This window comes from Balaenoptera borealis (assembly GCF_965194805.1).
Source record: "Balaenoptera borealis genome assembly, chromosome: 4".
NCBI classification, from domain to species: Eukaryota; Metazoa; Chordata; class Mammalia; order Artiodactyla; family Balaenopteridae; genus Balaenoptera; species Balaenoptera borealis.
Window position 1 is genome coordinate 148,494,717 of NC_138861.1, and position 26,068 is coordinate 148,520,784.

The 26,068-nt window shown below is 50.0% G+C and overlaps 1 protein-coding gene across 7 annotated transcripts in view; it reads right to left on the bottom strand.

Annotated features, from left to right (window-relative positions):
• Positions 1-26,068, bottom strand: part of GRK4 (G protein-coupled receptor kinase 4) — a gene marked incomplete at its 5' end in the record, with an annotated part of 82,284 nt that continues 56,216 nt past the window's right edge. For 3 of the 7 annotated variants that reach the window (XM_082391275.1, XM_082391271.1, XM_082391274.1), the window contains 7 exons: positions 1-255; positions 349-477; positions 888-1,064; positions 2,643-2,780; positions 6,811-7,019; positions 7,895-7,984; positions 18,944-18,981. In XM_082391275.1, the coding sequence (XP_082247401.1) occupies positions 223-255; positions 349-477; positions 888-1,064; positions 2,643-2,780; positions 6,811-7,019; positions 7,895-7,984; positions 18,944-18,981 (814 nt within the window). In that variant the 3' untranslated portion in view covers positions 1-222. Of the gene's footprint in view, positions 256-348; positions 478-887; positions 1,085-2,642; positions 2,781-6,810; positions 7,020-7,894; positions 7,985-18,943; positions 18,982-26,068 lie in introns of all 7 variants that reach the window. The other 4 variants (XM_082391272.1, XM_082391276.1, XM_082391273.1 and 1 more) reach the window with 3 other exon arrangements.

The window sequence follows — 26,068 nt, forward strand, 5'->3', positions numbered from 1 at the left end:
TTGAAGTGATGTGCACTGTTTTATGGTTGTTCTACAAGATGCTGATTTCTGAGCCTAGTGTGAAATGCTTTGTCATCGACAAACAGATCTCCTTTCGAGTGTTGTAAGCCATTCCTTCTTTTTGCATCAGAACAGTTTTCATACCAGTAGCAAACATCATTGTGAGGATTCTTCTCGATGGGCTCAAACTGCACCTTATGGCTGGCTTTCAAACTATGTAAATTATCTTATATAACAGGCACTGAAAAAAGAAAGCTGAACAAAGGAAGTTATACCTTGGTGAAATATTCCTTTTAACACATCACATTATAATGTGATAGTAATAATAACAACGTGTTTCACCCTTACCCCTCGAGTGAAGAGTCTGTGGAAGAAGCCCCTCTTCTGTTTGGGAGCTGGTTGATATGTCTTCTCTTCTGGATCTAAGGCCACATTTCCCCTTTCGTTGATGTCCTTGAAACATTCAGACTCGATCATCTGCATCCACAGAAGGGCAGGACAGACAAGTGGTGGAGACCCCACGCGGCCGGTCGGCATCGCCCACCCGGCCCCCAGCCCAGCGCTCGGCGGCCACTCCGGCCCCGGTCCTCGGCTCCTACTTCCCCTGCTTCCTGACCTCCTCTTGGGGGAGGTCACGTGGCCGCCAACGTGGCCCCCAAAGCAGTGAACTCCCGTCCAGCCAGCCCCACTCAGGGAGCAGGACTCAGGGCGGCAAAAGCCCAGCAGACCCGAGAGGGCCACCTCTGTCCACCCCCCGTGAAGACACCAGGGGCAGTTGCCACATACAATTTTACCTCCGAACATGCACACGTGCGCACACGCAAATGGATGTGTATGTAAAATAGCTAAAAAGATATTTTAAAGAGGAAACTGTTCATTCTACACACATAAGGTTCTTCTTGGTCGTTGTAACTAGTTAGGCGGGCCGTGCTGCAATGGGCAGTACCTCGTTCTGCCAGGGGATGGAGACACAGCCCGTGACGAACTGGCCGTAGAAGGTGTAGTCGGTGCTGTCCAGGTGGATGCCCTTCACCCTGGAGAACTGCTCGATGTCCAGGACGTCCCTGCAGTAAACCGCCTGCGGCTGTCACCGAGAACAGAGAGGCGCCGCTGAGACGGCAGCCGCTGCGTCTGTTTCCCTCAGCGGCGCTCAGGACGCCTGGGAAGCCGCCGCACGCACACCTGCACCCTCCTTTCCTCGCCATCCCTCCCGGCGTGAAGCCCGCCCAATCCTCGCTCTAGGAACCCCCAGAGCCACAGGCCCCGCGGCCCGTCTGCTCCAGCTCCCCACTCTCTCGCCCACAAGCCTCCCGAGGCCCCGCCTTCTCTTTCCTGCACGGAAACGGGCCACAGCAGAGGCTGCAGATGGAGAAGGGCGGAGGGGGTGCCCCTGCTGGGACACGGCGGAGGAAGCCTCCAGCCCTCGGCCTCCCTCGCGCACGTGCCCGTCCGCCTGCTTGGCCCCCGTCTGCGCTGGGCAGGACCCCAGGCCCCCACCCCACCGGGCACTGGCGTCCTCGGGCGCAGAGTCAGGCCAGCAGGCGGGGCGTGTGGAGCCCGGGCCGCCGCCTCTGGAGCAGGGAACCCGGGGCGCGGGGACGCGTGCTCTGAGCGCCCGAGCGTGTGCACGACAAGGAGCGTGCCGATCCCGGGCCCCGGTTCAGAACTTCTGAGAGCAGCGGGGAGGTGGGAGCCGCCGAGCGGGCCGGCCCTCAGGAGACGGTGCAGGGGACGATGGGGAGGCCCGAGGCCAGGCCGGAACCCCATCCTGCGCCCCTGCCAGGCTGCCTGACGCCCTCAGACGCTGCTGACAGGGGGCCCCCAGGCCCTCTGGTTAAAGGCAGGAGAACCCCCGGAACAGCCCCAGCGCCTCTGGCCCTCACTCCCCAGCCGGCGCCCTCCTCAGGGAAGGCTGCAGCCCGCGGCACCCAGGGCCTGGTGGAAAGAAGGCTCCGAGAAGCCCCGGCTGGGTTTTCCTTGTCTTGGAGCTGGTCCTCCCCGTGACTCTAGTACCTGGAGCCTCGGCCAGCAGGTGGGAGGGCGCTGCGAGAACGAGCGCAAAGGGAGAAGCTGCTGTCACGACACATTCCACGTAAACACAACGAATCCTGACTTGTACGACTAAAACTATTTTAACCGCACGTCTCAGGCCCATCATATCCTGCGGAATGATCGAATCTCCACGTTTCCATCACAGGCCTGCAGCAGCTCAAGGCCAAAGAGGGGCCTGCTCCGGCCCAGCTCCGACGTGCACGGGGCCTGCTGGGCACTGGGGACGTGGCCTCGTGTGGGCCCCGCCACACGCTCACCAGGAGGCTCGAGCGGCCACCCCAGGGCCCTCAGTGTGCAGCCAGGGCCTTGCGAGACCCGGCGTGGGGAAGCGCATTCCGGACGGGGGACGGGGCCGCGGAAACGTGGGGGCCCCGGCGGGGCGCCCCGGGGAGGGTGTCGCGTGCTGCTGAGGTTTCTGAGCACGGCAGTGACCTGGGTGGGCTCCACCAGCCAGGGCGGCAGCGGGCCGGGAGGCCGTGAGGACGGGCCAGGGGGCACTGAGGGCAGGACGGGTGGTCCTGAATCTACCTGGAAAACATCCGCTTTCTCAGACACCCCAGCACCCCGCTGCTCTTTGGCAACACACTTACGTCAGGACGGAAAGGGGGGTCTAACATGTGGGCCTCCAGCCTCTTGAAGTTAATGTCCCTGAACACAGGGTGGCCCTTGACTTCAGCCACTCCTTCGCCCCTGCAGCCCAGGCGTTGCTTGGGATCCTTGGTGAGTAACTGTGGAAGGGGAAAAATGGAGTCAATTGAAGCTCCAAGGCTAAAAAAGAAAACCCAGAAAAGCTCCGTAATAATGGCCAAAGAATTCGGGGTGGCAAAGAGCACCTCCACCTAAACAAAGTCACTCAAATTCCAAAGCATCAACCAAACCTCGTTACTTCAGATTTTACTGATTTAGAATACGTAACGCTTCAAAAAGGAGTTGAAACTGAAGTTTTGCCTTTGAGCTATCAATAGAGTTGGCTAAGTAAATCCTTAAGAAAAGTTTACCCATGTAAAAATTAGGGGAATTTTTTTCAAGAAATAGAAGCTCTTGGGAACTTCGCAGACACCACTTTCATGCCAAGTTATGTTGATGATTAGAAACTATTTTAATCTATTAATTAAACAGATCACTAAGGACCTCAGATGAGGCAAAAATTTAGCAAACCTAGTTCTAAAAGTTGTATATTCTTAAAATTAATAGAAAGTGTCTCTTTCAAAAGTATTCCTTACTTATACATTTAAACAGGCAGACCTCGGAGATACCGCGGGTTCGAGTCTAGACCACCACAGTTAAGTGATTATTGCAATAAAGCAAGTCACACGAATTTTTTGGTTTCCCAGTGCAAATAAAAGTTACGTTTACACTCTACTAGAGTCTGTTAAGTATGCAATAGCATTATGTCTAAAAATATTGTACATAATTAGAGAATAATGCTGCTAGGAAAACAGTGGCAATAGACTTGCTCAACACAGGGCTGTCACAAACCTTCAATCTGTCAAAAACACACTATTTGTGAAGCACCATAAAAGTGAGGTATGCCCACTATTGCCAAAAGTTCAGATAGGCCTTCTTCCACAATTAGCAGTCAAAGAGGTCTGCCTCTGCTCAAAGCGACACAGGAAAGGTCTGGGCCTCCAAAACCTAGCCTAGGCCGGGGGCTGGGAAGCTGCAGCCGGGGGCTGGGAAGCTGCAGTCCAGGGCTGTATCGCACCAGTGCCTGCTTCTGTAAATAGGGCTTTGTGGGAGCAGAGCTGGCCCTTAGCTCAGGGGTCTGTGGCTGTTTGCACTGCAACGGTGAGCTGAACAATGCGAGAGAGACCTGCAAAGCCCCAGTGACACCACCTGGTGCCTCACAGGAACGCTGGCTGACCCGTGGCCTCGACTCCCAGCCAGCACCCACGTTCGGCTCCCGGCTTGTGTGCGACGCCCCTGCACACACCTGCAGCCCCCGGGCCGGGCCCCGCCTGCTCAGCCGTGCCGCACACACACCGAGGCCGTCTCTCAGCCAAGCTGACTCCTACCAGACACCACCGATGGGAATACACCTGTGTAGTTGCTCAGTGCCGGGCTTTCCTGCGGGACTCAAGCTTCTGCAGGCAGCTGCCGTGGGAACTCCAGCACTGAGCCAGGGCGGGGCTCAGTAAGACAGGCTTTCTTAAGTAAGACCAGACCCGAACACTGTGTCAGGCCAGATGCAATGACGGCACCGCGGGGACTCCATGCCTCTGTCAAGCCTGCTGCCAACTCACGCGGTCCAGGGGCCTGACCGGGCAGCGCCGGGCAGCGGAAGGCACCTTGTGCCCGTGCTGCCTGCTGCCACTGACTACGGGACACCATGGAAATCAACTTTTAATTTTTCCACCGTGAGGCTCTGAGAATATCCTAGAAAGCCACTGTGGGGATGAAATGAGAAAACAGAGAGCTCTGAAAATGGCCCAGCGGTACCCGACGCCAGGTGTCACGGCAGGGGCCCGGCAGGGACGGGCAGAGGAGGCCAGAGACCTGCAGAGGCGGGCAGTCCCCTTCGCGTGCCCTCAGTGCCGGGCCACATCCCGGACCCCGCAGGTGCCCACGCTCCCCCCCGTGCCCTGTTCACATCGACCTTGCACCTGAGCTGGCCTCTCCTCCAGGCCCTGTCTGTTGGAATTTCACAGGCTCTCTAAGAACTAGCTGTTGCCCCTCTCAGCAGTTACCAAGGATTCACGTGGGACTAAACACTTCACGCGCACTCTTTCATTTTATCCCGCTGGCAATTCTATAAGGTAGAAATTATCCACCGTCCGCATCTTCTAGATGAGAAACCCGAGACCCGGAAGGGTGAGCGCGTGGTGGCGGGATGCTGGGCCTCGACCCCGGGCCCTGAGTCGCCCTGAGTCACAACGCTGGGCTTCACGCAGACACCACCATCTTTCCCACGAACAGCACACCTTCATCCTGAAAACCCTGAAGCCTTTGCTTCTATCTTGTTTACGCACCCGTCAAGCTCTGCTTTTGACTCTAGCTGCTTTCGTGTTATTTTAGGCCTGCCATTCAACTGTGCGCTCCCGGGGGGCCGGCCCCACGTCTCACTTAATCTGTATGCTCCTGCAGCCCCATCGGACTGTCGCATGTGAGCAGACACCGGGTCAACATTTACCAACCTAACAGCAACAGCAGGGTGGCCAGGAGGCGGTCACGGAGCAGCTGACTGAACGCCGTCAGCTCCAAGCACGGTGCGCAGCCCGAGAAAGGCCACCAGCACACGTCCCTTCACACGTGGACACAAAAGGAGAGGGATCCCGAGGTAATTCGTCCCCAGCCAGTGTCCACTCCCGCAAGTTACCGACGCACCGGCTGACCCCAGCACCCACTGGGGGACCACGCCCCGCCCTCTGTGGCCGCCGTCCAGTGTGGTCCTGCGTCCCCCACCCTGCCACCCCCACCCCGTCAGCCCTCCCCCCGCGGCGCGCGCCCCCGTGTGTCTAACTCCGGCAAGGAGCCCGCCTCCACCTGCCCCGTGTCCGCACTCTCCTCTGTGACCCGCTCACACCCACGGTCGCTCCTCCAACCGCCCCTCTGCACCCACCCAGCCCCGCGGCCTCTCTCCGGCTTCTTCAGACCCGCTTAAGCGAGCCCGACTCCCCGCCTGCTGCGAGCTTCGCGCGTCCGGCCTGCCGGGCGCGGGCGGCAGGAGCACGGCACCCAACCAGCCACCGACCCCCCTGGACGCCCACGCGGCCCTTGGCGCGCCGGAAGCACCCTCCCTTCTCCGCACACCTCCAGCGGCTCCCTCCCACCCTCGCGCGCCACAGGAGGAGGGGACAAGCTGCCCGCCCCGCCGGGGCTCTGCTGCAGCCCCTCCCCGCTCCGTGCACGGCTCACAACTCCTGCGGGCGCGGCCTTCCCGTCCACCCGGAGTCCGACGGCTTCTTACTCGCTCTGCCACCACCCAGGGCTCAGACTCCCACCTGAATCTCCACAAAGCCCGGGCCGGCCCCCCTCCTTCTGTCCCGTGGGTCTCTTCCCGGGAGTCCCGGCGCATCAGCCCCCGGCCTCCTGCCCCTGTGCGGTCCCTCCTCCCCACCCCACCGGGCGGCCAGCCCCTCCCACCTCCCGGCTGAAGATCCCCGACTCACAGGCCACCTCCCCTCAGTGGGTGAGAGCACCGGGCTTGGGGGCAGAAGGGCTGGGATTACTGCCTGTTTTACTCACTGCCGGGGAAGGTCCCATGGGGGCTGCTCAATAAATTCTCGCTGGATGCAAATGAATTTTAAAATGTGCTCAGAAAATCCTAAGTGTTGGCTTACGAGAAGTGAAGTGACAAGGAGAGCCTCTCTCATCCCCTTACTGCCAGGACGGCCTGGGACTGACAGTGCCAGGCACGTGGCAGGCCATCGGGTCAGGGTGTCTATAGGACCACAGTCCCTGGCGACCAGTTAAAGGGAGTTCTGAGGAACGTGGGCAGAGAGAAAAACCTCACCGCTGCAAAGCACCCTGAAGATTCTGTTCCATGTTTAGCGTCCTGTGAAGTTGGCCAGCTGTGCCCTAAACAATGGCCCGACACCACCCTTCCCTCTCAGCAGCACCTTTGGGGAAAGCAAACAACGAACTCTGCTCTGCGCGATCAGAAACCCCTGCGAGGAAGGCCCTGTCCCTGGCACCGGCGAGCATCAGGTGGCCCCTCCTGAGCCCTACGGAGGGAGGGCTGGGTTTCCCCAGTCGCCAGTCTGAACGCGGGCGGTCAGAAGCCTAGCCCCGCTCCCGCCCTCCCCAAGCCCGACCCACCAGGCTGCAGATGGACTTGGCGTCCTCGGAGAACTTCTCGGAGTACCGCTCCCTCTCCTCCTTCACTCTCCGCTCCGCCTCCTCCCTGTTAACCTTCTCCTTGAATTTTCTGAACGGAGAATGTCCCTGAATCATTTCGTACATCAGACAGCCAAGTCCCCACCAGTCAGGACTAAATGTATACCTTTCACGATTGAGAACTTCGGGAGCTACATAACAAACACAGGAAATTTAAATTAAATTAAATGTCCTCATACTTAATTCCAAACAACACATTATAAATTTAATGTTTGTTACCACAGGGCTGACTCTCGCAAACATGTTAAGCCAAAGAAGGCAGACACAAAAGGCCAAAGAGTGCGTGAGTCCGCCTATACGAAACAGAACAGACACGTCCACGGAGACAGGAAGTAGATTAGCGGCTGCAGGGCTGGGGGTGGGAGGTGAGGAGTGGGGAGTGATTGCTGACAGGTGCGGGCCTTCTTCTTTGAGGTGATGAAAAAGTTCTGAAATCAGACAGTGGTGATAGTTGCTCATCTCTGTGAACATACCGAAATCCACTCAACTACACACTTAGGGTTGGTGGATTTTATGGCATATGAACTGCATCTCAGTAAAGCTGTTATTACAAACCATTCCTACTACTCGTGGAGTAACTACCGTGGGGAAACCCCGCCTCCAAACAGGCAGAGCCAGGCCCCCGGGCACCCCTATTCCGTCAGAGTAAGACCCCAGCAGCAGGTGACAGCAGCCACAGTGGGATGGGGGGAGGGGAAGTGCAGGACTCAGCAGAGGCCCTTAGGGTCCCTTATGTCAGAGGCTCCTCCGCGTCAGGCTGGGTCACTGCTCTGGAGCTGTGCGAATAACTTCGACAACATTGGGAGGGGTGTGCAGGGCCAGTGAGCAGTGAGGAGGCCCGCTGTCCTGTCCCTGCTCTGGCCCGTCAGCAGAGAGGAGGGCAGGCCGGGGGGCCAGGTACGCTTCCCAGCAGCGGGCCAGGGCTGACCCCAGGTCCCTTCCCGTGTTCAGTTCTCTGTGTCCTGAGGGCGGGGGCGCGAGCACCCTGGGGTGGTCGGTTACGGACCCATGTAGCCGAGCGTTCCAACTCTTCCTTGGATGGTCTCCCCTTCCGGGATCTCCACGGCTAAACCAAGATCTGAAATCCGGATGTGTCCTGCATGTGGCCAAATACATGAGACAAATCACAGGGGGCGAGCTGACACTTTACCAATAAAGAATGGGAAAAAAATCTAAAAAACATTGATGGAAATTATAGCAATTCATACTTGGAAACATTTAGATATAAAATTACATTTAGGGAATTCCCTGGCAGTCCAGTGGTTAGGACTCCACGCTTTCACTGCCAAGGGCACGGGTTCAATCATAAATAAATAAATAAAAATAAAAAATACAAAAAATAAAATTACATTTAACTTTTCCACATTTAGTAAAATCCTGTCGTGCGTTCAGTTCCACTACCCGCAGGAAATTAGATTTATGCCTGGCTATTGATCAGGAAGCCCTTTAACCATAGACAACCACAGGATAAGATAGGAGCATTACGTTTGTTATCTTATTTCCATATAACTACCAGACACATAAATCAAACTATAATGGAGGACTTCCCTGGTGACGCAGGGGTTAAGAATCCACCTGCCAATGAAGGGGACACAGGTTTGAGCCCTGGTCTGGGAAGATCCCACATGCCACGGAGAAACTAAGCCCACGCGCCACAACTACTAAGCCTGAGCTCTAGGGGCCACGAGCCACGACTACTGAGCCCGCATGCCACAACTACTGAAGCCCGTGCGCCTAGAGCCTGTGCACAACTACTGAAGCCACCGCAATGAGAAGCCTGCGCATCGCAACGAAGAGTAGCCCCCGCTCACTGCAACTAGAGAAAGCCCGCGCAGCAATGAAGACCCAACACAGCCAAAATTAAATAATTAATTAATTAAAAAAAAACTATAATGGTTACTATATTAACTATGAAACAGCAAATAAACACTCCCTGCCAGAACACCAAGAGGCTTATACACAGGGACAACAAGAGACAAATAATATGGAGTTTTTCTCTAAAGAACAAATGGTAATAGTGTCAAGGAAATAATAAATAAAATGAAGGAACTTCATTTAAAAAACTGTCATGTGTTAATGCCTTTATATAGGAAGATTAAAATAGTTATCAATTTCCTTGTGAAAATAATAAATCATAGAGAACATTCTTTTGAGTGTCTAGAAAGAGAAACCAGCCCTGGAGGCAGGCGCCCTGTCCAGCCCACTCACCACCATATCCCCAGCTCCTAACACTGTACCTGGTGTCTTGTAGGTGCGTGACAAATATTCATGGAATAAAGTAGATAACTAATGAGAACCTACTCTATAGCACAGGGAACTCTATTCAATGCTCTTTGGTGACCTAAATGGGAAGGAAATCTAAGAAAGAGGGGATAAATGTATACATATAGCTGATTCACCTTGCTGTACAGCAGAACCAACATTGTAAATCAACTATACTCCAATAAAAATTAATTTAAGGGGCTTCCCTGGTGGCGCAGTTGTTGAGAATCTGCCTGCCAATGCAGGGGACACGGGTTCGAGCCCTGGTCTGGGAAGATCCCACATGCCGCAGAGCAGCTGGGCCCGTGAGCCACAATTACTGAGCCTGCGCGTCTGGAGCCTGTGCTCCGCAACAAGAGAGGCCGTGATAGTGAGTGGCCCCCGCTTGCCACAAGTAGAGAAAGCCCTCGCACAGAAACGAAGACCCAACACAGCCATAAATAAATAAATAAAATTTAAAAAAAATTAATTTAAAACAATGTATGAAAGAACTGAATGAATCAACCAATAAATATTTGCAGAACACTAAAAATATGCAACATGCCCTCCAAGGCACTGAAAAGAGTTTTAAACAGTCTCCATTGTGCCCCCCAACAGGAAGACTAACCTTCGGCTTGGCCAGCTCGGTGGCCCTGCCCGCATGCCCGCCCGCCTGGGAAGGAAGGAGGGTAGAGGGCTTAAGAGCACACCCAGAGCCACACAGCCTGGGTCTGAGCCCCAGCTCTGCCATTTGTTACTGTGTCTCAGGTTCCTCCTTTCAAACACAAAGATTCTCTCCATAACGCACCTTTCACGTATTTCATGTCTAAGCAGAGGACTGGCATGTTGTGAAACTTTAAGTATCCCTGGTCTTATTTTTTTAAATTAAAGTGTGTTTTTTAAATTGAGAAATAAAAAGTAGAACTACTGACAAACTGACGAAAACTCCAGGTCTGAGAACACAGTCTGCTGGTGGGGCCCGCACAGGCACGAGAGCGACCCAGATGTCTGGCAACACCGTGCGTGAGTGCAGCCCTTGCCTCGCGCTCCCACTATTCCTTGCGATAGATTCCCGAGGAAACGCTCAAAGAAACAAGAAACGGGAAATGCCTCGACACAGGCTGCACCCTGCAGCACTGACAAACCAGCAGGAGCCTGGGGACAGCCCCCCACCTATCGGTGGGGACTGGGCACATCAAGCCTGCTCTTCTGCTGGCACTTAGTGCTGTAGAGTGATCTCTGCTTAAAAAAAAAAGGGGGAGAAAAATAGTGTAATTCTGTTACTGTCATTAGGAACTAACGTTTTCAGCGTTAGGATAAAAATACCACAAAAGTGAAATGAAGAAGTTGATGAGACTTGGAAATATCAATATGAATCCATGATGAATATTTTCTTTAAAAAGGAACAGCACATTTTTTTCTCTGTCCACGGAGCAGGTCTAGGAAGAATGACCAACAGGGCAGCAATGAGCAACCTCAGCGCCCACACGGTGGCCTCACGATGCGGCTTTCCGCACAGAGGACCGGGGCCCTCTGGAGAAATGGTGGATCCCAGGTCTGGGTCAGCACATGGGCAAGACAATCCTGGAACATCTCCTTACAGCAGAAGACAAGGAAGTTAGCAAAGACTACTGGACACCCGCTGGCCAAAGACGGGACAGTCTCAACATCAAAAGGAATAATGACTCCAAAGGCCCGTAATGTATAAAAGTGTTTAGTCCACACATTCATAATGACACCAAAACAGAAAAAACAAAAACCTCGTTTGTCATCCTGGAGAATGACAGAGAACTAACATAATATTCTGAGAAATGAAAATAAAGGGAAGTATTCAAGTGTTTCCTCTGCTTTTCCTGAACAAACAGGTAAACAACTGTTTTTGTTTTTGTTCTGGCCGCGTTGGGTCTTCGTTGCGGTGTGCGGGCTTCTCATTGCGGTGGCTTCTCTTGTTGTGGAGCACAGGCTCTAGGCGCGCAGGGTTCAGTAGTTGTGGCACATGGGCTCAGTAGTTGTGGCTCACAGTCTCTAAAGTGTAGGCTCAGTAGTTGTGGCACACGGGCTTAGTTGCTCCGTGGCATGTGGGATCTTCCTGGACCAGGGCTCGAACCCGTGTCCCCTGCATTGGCAGGCGGATTCTTAACCATTGTGCCACCAGGGAAGCCCCAGGTAAACAAATGTTGATGAGGCAAAGTTCTTTTTTACAGATGAATCCCAACAAATAAGAGCAAAAGGAATGACAGCGTAAGACTCTCATCATTTTATCGTGTGGTGAGCCCACTGGAATGATGTATCCACTGAGTGAAAGGCTGGTGGGAACTGGATAATGGATGGATCAGGCTGACAGCAAAGAGAGACACTCCGCCATCACACGCCTCCTGATGTCACGTAACAGGAAGGACACACCAAGTTTGCTCACCAACGATCAAACCTGGACCTAGTCTAGCCTCCAGCTCTAACTACTGGCTTACAGGAAAAACGAGGATAGGGAAGGTGCTAAATCCAGAGCATGGGAAATTCTATAGCACAAACGTCTGTGGACATCTGCCAGGGCTGCCATAAAAAGTACCACAGACCGGATGGCTTAGACAACAGAAATTTATTTCTTCACAGTCTTGGAGGCTGGAAGTCCAAGATCAAGGTGTTGGAAGGCTTGGCCTTTGTCCCCTTTCCCTGTGTCTTCACATCTGTCTTCCCACCGTGTGTCTGTCTCAGTCTCCTGTTCTTATAAGGACACCAGTCATACCGGATTAGAGCCCCCCGCAAAGACCTCATTTAACCTAAATTATATCTTAAAAGACCTTATCTCTAAATACAGTCACATTCTGAAGGACTGGGGGTTAGGGCTTCACCACATCAATTTTGGAAGGACACAATTCAACCCATAACACCTGGTTTCACAAATAAATGACAAAACGAAGCAGGGAGGAGGAACCTATGAAGTTACAAAAGACCCAACAAGATATCAACCAAATCTAATGTAGACTTCATTGGACATTAAATACACAACTATAAAAACACTTATGAAATAATTAAGGAAGATAAAGCCAATGGGATATTAGGTGATATTAAGGAATCATTAAATAGTTTTGGATTTAATAATAGTATTGTAGGGACATCCCTGGTGGCGCAGTGGTTAAGAATCCGCCCGCCATTACAGGGGACATGAGTTCGAGCCCTGGCCCGGGAAGATCCCACATGCCACGGAGCAGCTAGGCCCGTGCGCCACAACTACTGAGCCTGCGCTCTAGAGCTCGCGAGCCACAACTACTGAGTCCGCATGCCACACCTACTGAAGCCCACGCACCTAGAGTCCGTGCTCCGCAACAAGAGAAGCCACTGCAATGAGAGGCCCGCACACTGCAACAAAGAGTAGCCCCCGCTCACCGCAACTAGAGAAAGCCCGCGTGCAGCAATGAAGACCCAACGCAGCCATAAATAAATAAATAAATAAATTTATTTTAAAAAATAGTATTGTATTTATATTAAAAACAGTATCTGTATCTTTCATAAATATTTTTATAGATAGAAGAATATGATGCATAGGATTCCCTTTAAAACCACCGTCAATAATAAAATGCTTCTGGTTTTTACAAAAACTATTTATCCCAGTCTTTAGGGATATATCTATTTCATAAAAATAGGAAGGCCTCTATAGAAAATATAAGCATGATAAAGTTTTCTTTGTTATCTCAACCACAAGATGACTTTCACAAACCAAATCCCCCTTAATTTATAAGCTTGCAAAAAAGACTGCTTCCATATTTAGGATGGACAAATGGTAAATGTACCTCACAACGTAGAATAGATGATAAACAGCTTTTTTAAAAAATCTAAATTGAATCCAAATGTCAAGTTCTACTTTACAGACGAAAACAGAAAACCTAATAAGCTGTCTATAACGGAAGTGAGGTACTTACAATCCTGTTACTCTTATGTTCTATGGCTTACTGGTGCAAATTAGCTCTTCGGAATTTTAATTCTAAGATAGTAAACATCCTAAAATCAATTGCATTTTTTAAGTCAGAGAAACTAAAGTACAGCTAGGATTACATTTTTAAAAATTAAAAGAGTAAGAAAACACCAAGAAAAGATTAAAAGTCTCCTGAAATCAAGAAAAGCAAAACAAAGCTTTGTCATTCCTTTCTGTGCTTAACTGGAACGGGACCAGGTCCCTGGTGTATAAAGAACAAGTCACACAGTAATTGCCACAGACATGATGCTGAGCGCCTGCCTCAGGGCAGGATGGAGAAGGCCACGGTGGGCCTACGCTGTTACTGGCCACAACTAGGAGCCACGTGACCAGCCTGGATGGACCAAAACGTCTGAGCAGGAGATCCACGCAAAGGCGCCCTGCTGGGGCAGCAGGTGTTTCCCTCAGAAGCATTTGCAAAGCCTGGTCAAGCCAGAGGCTGCTGACTGGGAATGGGGGACACACAGAGGCTCTCCAGCCGCTCCCACCTGGACGCCTACCGAGGCTGGGAGCAGCTGGATGCCGAGAACGGAGACTTCTGAACCCCTGGAGACTGCTGTAGGGACGGAGACACCAGCTCGGATTCCGACACTCGCGCGGAGTGCGCCAGAGAGACCGTGCTGGAGGTGAGGGGCCTCCTCAGAATCCAGCAATCCAGGTCCTTACCTGGAGCATGCTGTGCCCAAGCTGGATTTATTTCAGGAATGAAAGATTAGTTTAACACTGGAAAATTAACTGGTGGATTAACTATATTAAAAGGAGAAAAGAACAACATACAGTCATTTTGGTAGAAAAAAGCACTGACAAAATTCGGCCACCATTCATTTTTTTTTAAAAGGAAAATTCTTAAATCTGAAAGAGAATTTCTATAAAAATACTACAGCGGATTTCATACTTCATGGTGATACACTGAAAGGCTACCCCTGAGATCAGAAATAAGGAAAGAATTCCCACTATTACAACTTCTATCCAACATTGTATTGAAGGTCCCATCCGGTGTCATGAGGCAAGAAACAGAAACAAAAGGCTGAAGAATTGGAAAGGCAGACATAAAGTGGCCAAGTGCAGATGGCATGATGGTGTCTGCAGAAAATCCAAAGAGTCTACAAACTTTTAGAATTCAGTGGATTTAACATGGTCACTGGATATAAAGTCAATTGCAATTGTAACCAAAAGCACAAACCATCGAAGAAAAAATTGATAAGATGGACCTCATTAAACTTAAAAACATTTATATTTGTTAAAGGAAAGGACTGGTATCAAAAATAAACACAGAACTCTTAAAACTCAACAATAAGAAAACAAACAACCCAATTAAAAATGGACAGAAGACCTGAACAGATACCTCACCAAACAAGATAAACATCTGGCAAGTCAGCATATGACAAGAGGCTCCACATCCTGTCATCAGGGAAACGCAAATTAAACTAGATCCCACTCCACCCACACCTGTCAGAACGGCCGGAATCCACAACGCTGACAGCGCCACGTGCTGGCGAGGAGGCGGAGCAGCGGGAACTCGCATCGCTGCCGCTGGGAACGCAGAATGCGGCAGCCACGCTGGAAGGCAGGTTGGTGGCTTCTCACAAAACTAAACATGCTCTCACCAGACGATTCAGCAATCCCACTCCTTGGTACTTACCCAAGGAAGCTGAAAACTTATGTCCACGTAAACTTTACACAAATATTTATAGCAGCTGTACTCACAGTTACCGAAACTTGGAAACCACCAAGATATCCTTTAGTAGGTGAAAATAAATAAACTTTGGTCCATACAGACAGAGAAATATTACTCAGTGCTAAAAAGAAATGAGCTAACGAGGCATGAAAAGACGTGGAGGAACCTTAAATGCATGTTATTAAGTGACAGAAGCCAATCTGAAAAGGCTACAGACTGTGTGAGTCCAAATCTACGACATCTGGAAAAGGTACATCTATGGAGACAGTGACAACATCAGTGGTTGCCAGGGGTTGGGGGTGGGGGAGGGATGAACAGGTGGAGCACAGAGAATTTTTAGGGCAGTGAAACTACTCCATAAGATACGATAATGAACATATATCATTTCACACTTGTCAAGACCCACAGAATGTGTAAAACACAGAATGAACCCTCATACATGCTGTGGACTTCAGTTAATAATACTGTACCAATATCGGTTCATCAGTTGTCACAACGTCTCACACACTAATGTAAAATGTAAATCCTAGGGGAAATTGTATTTTGAAATACCAGCAACAGGTAAATAGAAAATGAAGTTTTAAGAGCAATACCATTAAAAGACATCAAATAACAGAAATGCGTAACAACTTTACAATGAAACTACAAAGTGATATTGAGAGAACTTAAGAGACCCAAATGCGTAGAACTGTATACTAGGTTCATAAATTCAAAGATTCGATATTAATTAATTCTCTGAAAATTATTCTATAATTCAATACAATTTCAATCAAAATCCCAATACCTTGTTGCTTTTCCCTCTAGAAATTGACCAATTATAAAAAATCATCTGGAAATGAAGGAGTCTAAGAATAGCTCAGGTAATCTTGAAGAACAGTAATGATGCTGGAGGACTTGAACAGAAATCAAGACTCACTAGAAAGCTTCAGTGGTTAAGTGCTATGGTGCTGGTTCAAGGATGAATAAAATGACCAAGGAAACTATAGAGTCCAGAGACAGATCCACACATATAGAGACACTAGATTTATGTAAAATGTGACACTCCAAAGAAAAGGGGTATAGATGATCTTTGCAATGAATGGTGTTAGTTAACTGGTTATATATTTGAAAAAAATGTGTCAACCTCTACTTCATATCATGCACAAAAATCAGTTCCAGAGGGACTACAGAAGTAAATGGGAAAGATAAAACAGTAATTTATTTATTTATTTATTTTTAATTTATTTATTTAATTTATTTTTGGCTGTGTTGGGTCTTTGTTGCTGTGCGCAGGTTTTCTCTAGTCGTGGAGAGCAGGGGCTACTCTTCGTGGTGGTGTGCATGATTCTCATTGCAGTGGCTTCTCTTGCTGCAGAGCACGGGCTCTAGGCGTGCGGGCTTCAGTAGTTGTGGCATGTGGGCTCAGCAGTCGTGGCTCACGGGCTCTAGAGCACAGGCTCAGTCGTCGTGGCGCACGGGCTTAGCTGCTCCGCGGCATGTGGAATCTTCCCTGACCAGGGCTCAAACCCGGGTCCCCTGCATTGGCAGGCGGATTCTCAACCGCTGCGCCACCAGGGAAGCCCAACAGTAATGTTTTTAGAATAAAACATAGAACATTTTGAGGTTCAGGCGAAGATTTCTTAAACAAAACACAAAAGCACTAAACACATTGAGTCCAGGGCAGCTGCAGACCGTGAGTCCTGAGAGAAGAGAAACAGCGAGCTGGGCCCTACAACCTTCTTGGCATCCTAGCCGGGAGCAACCCTCAGGTCTCAGCACAGGACAGGGGACCCAAGCAGAGCGGACGGCCTTGCTAAGCTGAGAAGACGGAAGTTAGAACATGGGAGAGATAGGTCAGCTCAAGTTTGTGGGATAACGTTCTGGAGAGGAGGGACCCATGCAGAAAAAGATCTGCAAATATATGCACGGAGTTTCGAGTCCACTTAAAAAAAAAAAAGATTTTTAATAAGCAATATATTCACATTATACTACAATGAACACTACTACAAAGTAATAGTGAGAGAAACTGAAGGAGCCCCAAATATATAGAACTGTAGACTATGTTCCTAAATTGGATGATCCAATATTAAGGTGTTAGTTCTCCACAAGTTTTCTATAGATTCAACACAGTTCCAATCAAAATACCAGCATGTTGTGGGTGTTTTGGGATTTTTTTGTTGTTTTTTTGCAGAAATTGCATTGTATACTAAAAACATATATAAAGGTGTCAGTATGACTGGAAAGTCTGCTCCCCCATGCTATTTTAACTCTTAATAGTTTCTTTTTATTTTTTATAAATTTATTTATCTTTTATGTATTTATTTTTGGCTGCGTTGGGTCTTCATTGCTGCACGTGGGCTTTCTCTAGTTGTGGTGAGTGGGGGCTACTCTTCATTACGGTGCGCGGGCTTCTCATTGCGGTGGCTTCTCTTGTTGTGGAGCACAGGCTCTAGGCGCGTGGGCTTCAGTAGTTGTGGCATGCGGGCTCAGTAGTTGTGGTTCGCGGGCTCTAGAGCGCAGGCTCAGTAGTTGTGGCGCATGGGCTTAGTTGCTCCACGGCATGTGGGATCTTCCCAGACCAGGGCTCAAACCCACATCCCCTGCATTGGAAGGCGGATTCTTTACCACTGGACCACCAGGGAAGTCCCAACATACCTTAATTTCTAAACATGTCCGTGGCAAATCTTTTAGATGTTTTTGCACTTCAAAAAAAAAAAAACCCTTTGGTTGCAGTTTACTGCTCCTTTTTTAAAAAATTAATTAATTAATTAATTAATTTTTAGCTGCATTGGGTCTTCGTTGCTGTGCGCAGACTTCTCATTGTGGTGGCTTCTCTTGTTGCGGAGCACGGGCTCTAGGTGCACGGGCTTCAGTAGTTGCAGTGTGTAGGCTCAGTAGTTGTGGCTCAGGGGCTCTAGAGCACAAGCTCAGTAGTTGTGGTGCACGGGCTTAGTTGCTCCGCGGCATGTGGGATCTTCCCAGACCAGGGCTCGAACCCGTGTCCCCTGCATGGGCAGGCGGATTCCTAAGCACTGTGCCACCAGGGAAGTCCCTCTTCATAGTTTCTAATGACTCTTTTTTTGTGTCTTTACGTATATACGAGCAAATACAAATATCCCTGATCATTTTCCCCTTTTTACACAAGAGGAAGCACACTGCACGCTGCTCTCACCTCACTCTTTCCCGATTAACAACATCTCCTGGAGACACTCCTCATCCCCACACGGGGCATGAATCCCCGCTCTGGTTAACAGCACAGCACGCGGAATGAACCACGGGCTCAGAGCCCAAAGCTGTGAACATGCCCTTGGGCAACACTCTTCTAAATCTCAGCATCACCTCCCACGAAGCGAGACTCCACTCCCTCCGCACAGGTGGCTGCTCTGTGCTCACGTGTCAGGCACCACGCGGGAAGCACGCGGCAGAAGCGTCAGAGGAGTCTTTGCACTGAACGCGCCCCACGTCCGCCTTCAGGATTCTTTGCCCTCAATACCACCGCCCCTCTCCTCCTCTGCAGGAGCCACGCTGGCCTGGGCTCATTCTCCACTGGACCGTGAGAGTCCTGAGACAACCCCAACAATCCCCCGAAGACAGCTCCCTCCCGACGCCACCCCGGGGCCGCTGGTCAACACCTGGCCGCAGTGGGCCTGCCTGGGGGCCGTCCATCCTCCGGCTGCCCCCGAGGGCCCCCAGCCCCACGCCTGCTCCTACCCATGCTCTGCTGGGAGGGCGGCCCCCGAGAGTAGCCAGGTGTTTAGGAGGGCATGGACACACCACTGAGAATAAAGCAAGAGGTGGGCGAACAGCAAGAAATAAGGGAGGGGAAAATGTTCTTCCTTTGAGTTTAACTGAAAATTAGAACCATCTCTGCTTCTTGCCTAGATACAGGGGAATAACGATGACATCTCCATTCTATTTTTTTTTGGCCACACCGCACGGCTTGTGGGATCTTAGTTCCCCAACTGGGAATCGAACCCAAGCCCCATGCGGTGCAAGCGTGGAGTCCTAACCACTGGACCGCCAGGGAAGTCCGTCCATTCTGTCCTTAAACGAGCACACACCGAAGGGCGTCCCCTCCTGTTGCGGCTCCCCCTCCGCACTAACTGGCCAAGTGTGCACTAACTTTCCGTCCCCGAGTCCCTGTTAACAAAGTCTATGCTGTGGACGGGAAAGGCTCGCTCACTCACCATGATCATCGAGGAGAATATTCTCAGGCTTTAAGTCTCTGCAAGGGAAGAAACAACAACAGAAAGTCAGTTATCCGGAATTTGACGCTGGGATCCGTCGGCACCAGCAGAAAGACCCACAGACACCTCTGTGCTCTGAGCAACGGCAAGAAAGGCAGGTAACAGAACCCCGTCTGTGGGTCCAGCGGTGAGCCCTTGGTGTCGTCACGAGGCTCCAGTGGCCACATGAAGGAGGAAGATCCTACAGACAACGTGCACAAAGCGCACCGTTCTGCAGACTTAACGGAAGACGTCCCGGCCGTGAGACGCGCAGCCCCGTGGTGAGGGGTTAGCCCCTAAGGAACGCGGCTCCATTTCTCCCATCATTAATATACTGCTTAAAATGTCAACAACTGAACATTCCCCATACTAGAAGAATTCCGTCTGGGGGGTCAGACAGGCATGGATTCAGATCCCGGCTCTGCCACTTACCAGCTCTGTGGCCTCAACCTCTCCAAGCCTGTGTCCTCACCTGCAAGACACAGCGCCCAGCAGCCGCCCACTGCCCGGGCTGCGCAGGGTCTGGGCAAGACCAGGCCTCGTGGCAGCGAGCACATAACCCGCAGCAGTGACTACTGATTGCGAAGGCAGGGCGACGCCACAAACTTCAAATAAGTGTGTCCCACCAAAGATGACAATATCTTAAGTGTGATATCTCAAACTACTTGTCTTTTCCCTTAGAGAGAAGAAAATTAGTTTTCAAAGGATTTATATTTAACTCTGATTTCAAGTGTGGCCCTGTCACAAGAGTCCATCTTCCTGAGCACCACCCCCCCATCTGTGGCCGCGTCACTGGAACCTACAGAGGGGACAGAGCCAGCAGCAGCGAGCAGCCGCTCAGAGGAGGCTGGTCTCAAGGGGGCGCTCCCAGCCCACCCGCCCAGGGGCTGCAGTGACTATAATGTCTCCCGGGGTCAGAAACCACACCCCAGAAGAGAACCGAGAAGTTATCCTGCCCAGAAGCTCAGAGAATCAAGAATGTGGGCATGGGTCGCTGCAGAGAGACATTCTCTGGAAAGACGCCCCTGCCACCGTCACTGGTCTCCCTGGGGAGCAGAGGGGCGGCAACGGGTGTCTTCTGCTTGCACTGCCCAGCCATGTGCACACCCTTGTTTTTTCTTTCATTCTTTTCTGTATTTAAAAAATCCTAGGAAATGCAGTTGAAAACAAAGTAACCCTCCCTGTATGCAACATTCACAGCCGCACTCCACATCAGCAGGACAGCTGCCCACCCACCTTACTTCAAACGTCTCTCGAGACCTCCTAGAGCCCCAATGCTCTGAGCGAGGGCCTGCACCACTCGGGAGCTGGCTGGAAGCAAATCGAGGGCCCGCCCGAGACCTGCTGACGGCCGACCCGCATCCTCGCCTGGTCCCAGGACCGGCTCGTTGAAACGTGAGAAGCCTGACCTAACAACTGCCGCCAGTACCACTCTCAGCTCTCAGGTCCAGCGCCAGCCACCTGCTCCGAAAGGAGGTGCGCCGTGTGTACTGCGCAGAATAATCACGGTGGTAGCAGTAATGGTGTCAGCTAACTCCTCCTGAACGCTCTCCGGATGCCAAGATGTGTGCTTAAGCATTTGACACGCACCGACTCCTGCGACTGTCACAGCATCTCTGGAGTACGTCCAGACACTCTTGGGCTGTAGCTAAGTCAGCGGGTCACTAGGATGCCAGACGGCAAGCTGGGACCAATCCCAAAGCCGCCGTGCTCCCACCCTGCCCCACACCACACACTGGGTATGTGTCCTTTCCTGAACCTTCCCTCAAAAACCACTTCTGCAGGCTTTTCATCAGCCTCGCAGTTCTGTTCACATCTCTCTCAGTTTGGGCCCAGGGCGCTCAGCGAGAGAATGCCTCACCACGGCTGAGGTCACTCACCCCCGGGGCTTGGTTTCCTCAACCATCGAGTGAAAGGGTTTTACCAGATGATCTTTTCAGCTCCTTTTGTATTGAAAAGTGATGCTCTAATCATAACCTTAAGCCAGGAAGACAAACTAAGTTCAGCACATACACGAGGGTCTGACCAAAGCTGAGGATGAAAGGAGATAAGGTTGTCTTCTGACTTTTTTATACCATCCCCCAACCCTGGTGCTGTCCTGCTGCCTGGTGTGTAACTGGTGTGCTCTCAGGCCGTTTAAAAGTCACCTTTACCTCCATGTCCCAGTTCCCTGGAAACTCGGGTTGCTGGCTTCGTGCCCTTCCTCTTCTTGTTAAAAGAGTACTTTCCCATCTGGATCCCATTTCCCGGCCTGCTACTGGGTCATGAGTTATCAGGAAATGGCGAAGTTGAAGACGATTTCTGGAGACTGAGGCCTGGTCCACGGCTCACGGGGGGGCCTGCCCTCCCCGGCGCCCTCTGTCTCCCACGATGGCCTCAGTCACCCAGCCCCTCCCGGGAGGGAGACGTGAGCAGATGTGGGGAGGACCCGCTGGCAATAAGGTGGGGAGAACAGCACGGCCACAGGGAAGGTGTCTAGAGCTCTGGCCTAACCAGCACTTTAGTGCGGCCTAAACAGTTCAACCACGGTGTTGAAAATTGGCTCTGCTCCAATGCAAAGGCATCTGGAGCAATGTTCCTGGTGGGAGCGTGACGAGAAAACAGCCATCTTGAGTTGGTGCCCAGGCACGTCACAGTATGACAACCTGCTCACACCTGAGTCTAGATAAGACAGAGATGGCCCACTGGCCTCAGGGCAAGACTCTGAGGTCCTGGTCAGTCAGTGGCCCCGTCCAGAAGGCCGACTGACCTAAGAGAGCCACCAGGAAACGGGCTTCTTAGCTACTATTGCTTTTAGAGAACCAATCCCTAAGAGGCAGAAATGTCCAATCTGGAAGAATGTGGGTCATATACAGATTAGCGGTCCCTATAAACATTAACGTCTGCCATTTTTACTATAAACGTCCATGTTTCAAAAAGGGTAGAAAACAAGAGAGATCATCCTTTGAAGCACTTATCATAAATGGTAATTATATCTCCACTTACATGTTCACCCACACACAGCCCTTCTAGCTTATAAGCTTCCTGAGGACAAGGACCTCAAAATCTGATGTGTCCCCAGGACGTGCTTCAAGCACACAGCTCAGGAGCATATAAACCTGGGACTCAATACATATTTCTGGAATGAATAAATGAACCTGTCAGCTACTGATAAATCTAATGTGATAGCAATAATCTGTAGTGTCTAAAGGCCTGCATGACCCAATTCAGTACTGAAACAAATTACAGGTCTGAATTGTTCCCCTCTCCCCATTGTTCTCCTGCACACCAGCTGCATTCTCCTTAGAGTGGGGAAGATTCACCTGCTTTCCAATCCACAATTCATCCAATGCACAGCTATACGTCCCCCACCCTTAGTGTAATTTCTAATGGCATTTTCTCTTGATCATTTCCAACTACAGCATTCCAGACGAGTGGAAGTGTCATGATTCAAATCTTTTTTAATACAGGATGAGTCAGAGTCAAGTCTCTTCGGAAATGTAACAATCCAACCAAGAAGAGGTTCCGCTTGCCCCTCCTGTTACGGAAAAGAGGGCAGAACACAGGACTTCACCGGGTACCCATCTCTCACCAGGAAGGTACATGGATGTGACGCCTTCCTCACAAGACTGTTGGGAAGATGAGATGACAGTGCACGTCAAAGCGCTCTGAAACTGTTACGTGTTCTACTAGTGACTGTTATTGGTATCGATTTTGACCGAAGCCAGCAGCATTTTTTGCTACTCATATCAGAGGGGGTGGTTTTCTCTAAGCACAGTGATACATGGAAACAAAGCCAGAGTTCAATGTGTTCTCCATGATGAGCTCCGACTCTGCAGGAATCACCCTGCCTGAGTCACCCCTCCTGCTGGTGGACACGGACGCTGCTGTGTAACCACATGTGAGCACCCAGCCCCAGGTGCATCTCCAGGGACCCTACGCTGAACACACCTCCTCCCAAAGCAACGGCTGCGTCCTTCCTCCTCTAAGAAAGCAGGAGGTGGAGCTTCGGTTTTAAGTAATTACAAATCTTAACAAACCCCACACTCTTCCCAGAAGCCAACCTAATCACTCTGAGTCACACGTACCCACCTCGCCGCATAATGTCGCTCTCACAACACAAAGAAGCTGTTTCTGATCCTTCAGAAAGCCACCTGTCAGCTCACTCCCAACTCCCATGAGTAGCGCAAAGTATCCAAATGCACCCAGAACTCCTGAAAGATGCCGTGGTGGTCAGGTCCAGTGCCAGAAAAACACCTGGTCTGAACGCTGGAGAGACCATCTAACTAGAGTCACTTTTAGGACAAGGAGATTATCTTCCAGAATTTCATTAAACCATAAATGATTCTCCTGGACTCCACAGCCACTTCCAGTTTGTGGATGTAGTATGAGCCCTGCAGACTGGTTTTCCTCTTTTTGGAAAGCAAGTGCCCGACTTGAGCTTTGATCGCCGAGGCACCCACTTGAAAGAGGGCTACCTCTAATAAACACACCGCCAGCCACTGCCCGCACCCCCACTGAGGCGTCCTTTTTTCTGTTAGAGAGACCTTGGTTGATTTCCATAAATGACCACCTGGGTGCCTTGACTTTTCTCTTCCTGTGCTTTAAATTCTCGCTCTCACGTTTTACATTCACCAGTAAACGGTGAGCCCTTGAAACCCTAGGCCCCTACTCTAGACCCCAATAAACGTAGACTCCCAAGCCCACGCTCATGCTTCTTCCCCTGCCCCACCTGGCTGTAATTTCCAGGCCCTGTGAGTAATAAACCTTGTCTCTTTCAACGTCTCCTGACGGTTGTTGCTGAGGGTGCAATCATAGTAAGAACCACAAGGCGGGTCCAGCCACAACGCTGGTTACCAGTGGGCTGAGACTGGCACGGAACAGCGGGTGTATCAGAAAAAGAGCGACCATGAAGCTGTCGCTGCAGAGAAACACCTTGATAAGGTTCTGGATTAGAAATTTTATTTTCCACCAAGACAATGCAAAATAATTGATTTAATGGTTGAGATAAGGAACAAAATTTAACTCCCAATCTGAGAACTGAACTTGTAACCTAAAGAACCTATGCAAAGAGAAAACGTAAAACAACACCAAACCTAAGTAAGCGAGTAGTAACCAAAGGCCTTCTCGTCTACTGAACATCCCTGAGAAACCACAGCTTCCACGTGCCTCACGATAAAAGAACGACAGTCTTCGGCTTGACCCTATAGTATACAAGCTCTGTAAACTATAGCTCAGATTCTGCCTCTGATAGTGACATTAGGATACCTGATGAGAGAGCTGGCCTCTGGGACATCAATCTCAAATTGCTTTCTCTATATTCACCGTCTATAAATACAAACAACATTTACCAGGCAGATTTTTAACTATCGATTGTTCCAGTCTGTTTCAGAAGACTCATGAGGGTGCACTGACTCAAGGTTTTGTACATCTATCCAAAACTTCCCTCTCATGAAGTACCAACAGAAGCAGCAGGATTCTAGTGGGGGGGGGGGGGAAATAAACATACACGGGCTCTACTGTCTTTATTCACAGACGACATGATTCTGCATGTAGAAAACCCTAAGGAATTCACAGTAAACTCCTAAAGCTAATGAGAGTTCAGCAAGGACACAAGATCATTACCCAGAAATCGATGGGATTTCTACATACTAGCAATAAACAATCCAAAATGAAATTAAGAAAACAATTGCATTTGAAATACTAACAAAAAGAATCAAACACTTAAGAATAAATTTAACAAAAAAAAGTACAAGACTTATGTACTGAAAACTACAAAACATTCCTGAGAGAAATTAAAGAACATCTAAATAAATGGAAAGACATTCTGTGTTCATAGATCAGAAAATTCAATATGGTTAAGATATTCATTATCCCCAAATTGATCTATAGATTCAATGTAATCCTTAGCAGGCAAAATATACATACATACATATATATACATATACATATATATATATACACACATATATTTCTTTTTTTTTTACAGAAACTGACAAGCTGATCCTAACATTCATACGGAAATGCAAAGGACCCAGAATAGCCAAAATATCTTGAAAAAGAAGAACAAACTCAGAGATTTCATACCTCCCAATTTCACAACTGACTACCAAGGTGCAGTAATCAAGACAGTGTAGAACAGGCGGGAGCACAGACACAGACCAACGGAATAGAACTGAAGGAGTCCTGAGTTCTCCCACCCTCTAGCCCCTGGCAACCACTTTTCTACTCTATTTCTATGAGTCTGACTTTTTTTTTTTTTAGCTATGTACCCAGGAGTGGGATCTCTGGATCATATGGGTGTTCTATTTTTAATTTTTTTTAAAGGAAACTCCATACTGTTTTCCACGGTGGCAAAACTGAAAACATTTTCAGAAGCCAACTCTTTAAAGTTTTCATAGTCTTTCTGCCATATCTACCTGTATACATATTGTACTTTGTTAAGAAAAATAATTCTTATAATTTAAAAGAAATCACACTATCAAAACGACAGAGGGAATTCCCTGGTGGTCCAGTGGTTAGGACTCCGTGCTTTCACTGCCAAGGGCCCGGGTTCAGTCCCTGGTCGAGGAACTAAGATCCCACAAGCCACGCGGCACAGCCAAACAAACAAACAAACAAACGAGCACCAAAACAACAGAAAGCAAAGCACAGCAGCCCCAGAAAGGCCGCCCAGCAGCCCGGCCTGGGCTGCACTGAGCCTGGGGCTCCTTTCGTGGCTGGTTGTTTCAGGCACTTTATCTGAACGAACAGCAGAGAAGTATAGAGAAAAGAAATGAAACACTCCGGGAAAACTACGTCTGGAATAAAAGGCCCTCAAGTGATGCTATGGCTTTTTACTAACTTCTTAAGCTTTTCTCCAAATAAATAAATGTAAAAAGGCACAGCCTAGGGCCTGGTAGGCAACAGAAAAGCCACACACGCTTGCTCCTTCCTTCCCAGTCTCTTTACAAACGCTCTGGTTTAGTCACACTCCTCTGTTCACTTTCTCCAAGATGCAAACACAACTCACGTCTCAGCTCACGTCTCCCCTGGAAGAACCACCCTCTCCCCCCTGCCCAGATCTTCTCAGCCATCCTTCCAAGTTGCAATCTAAATTCCAGCTCC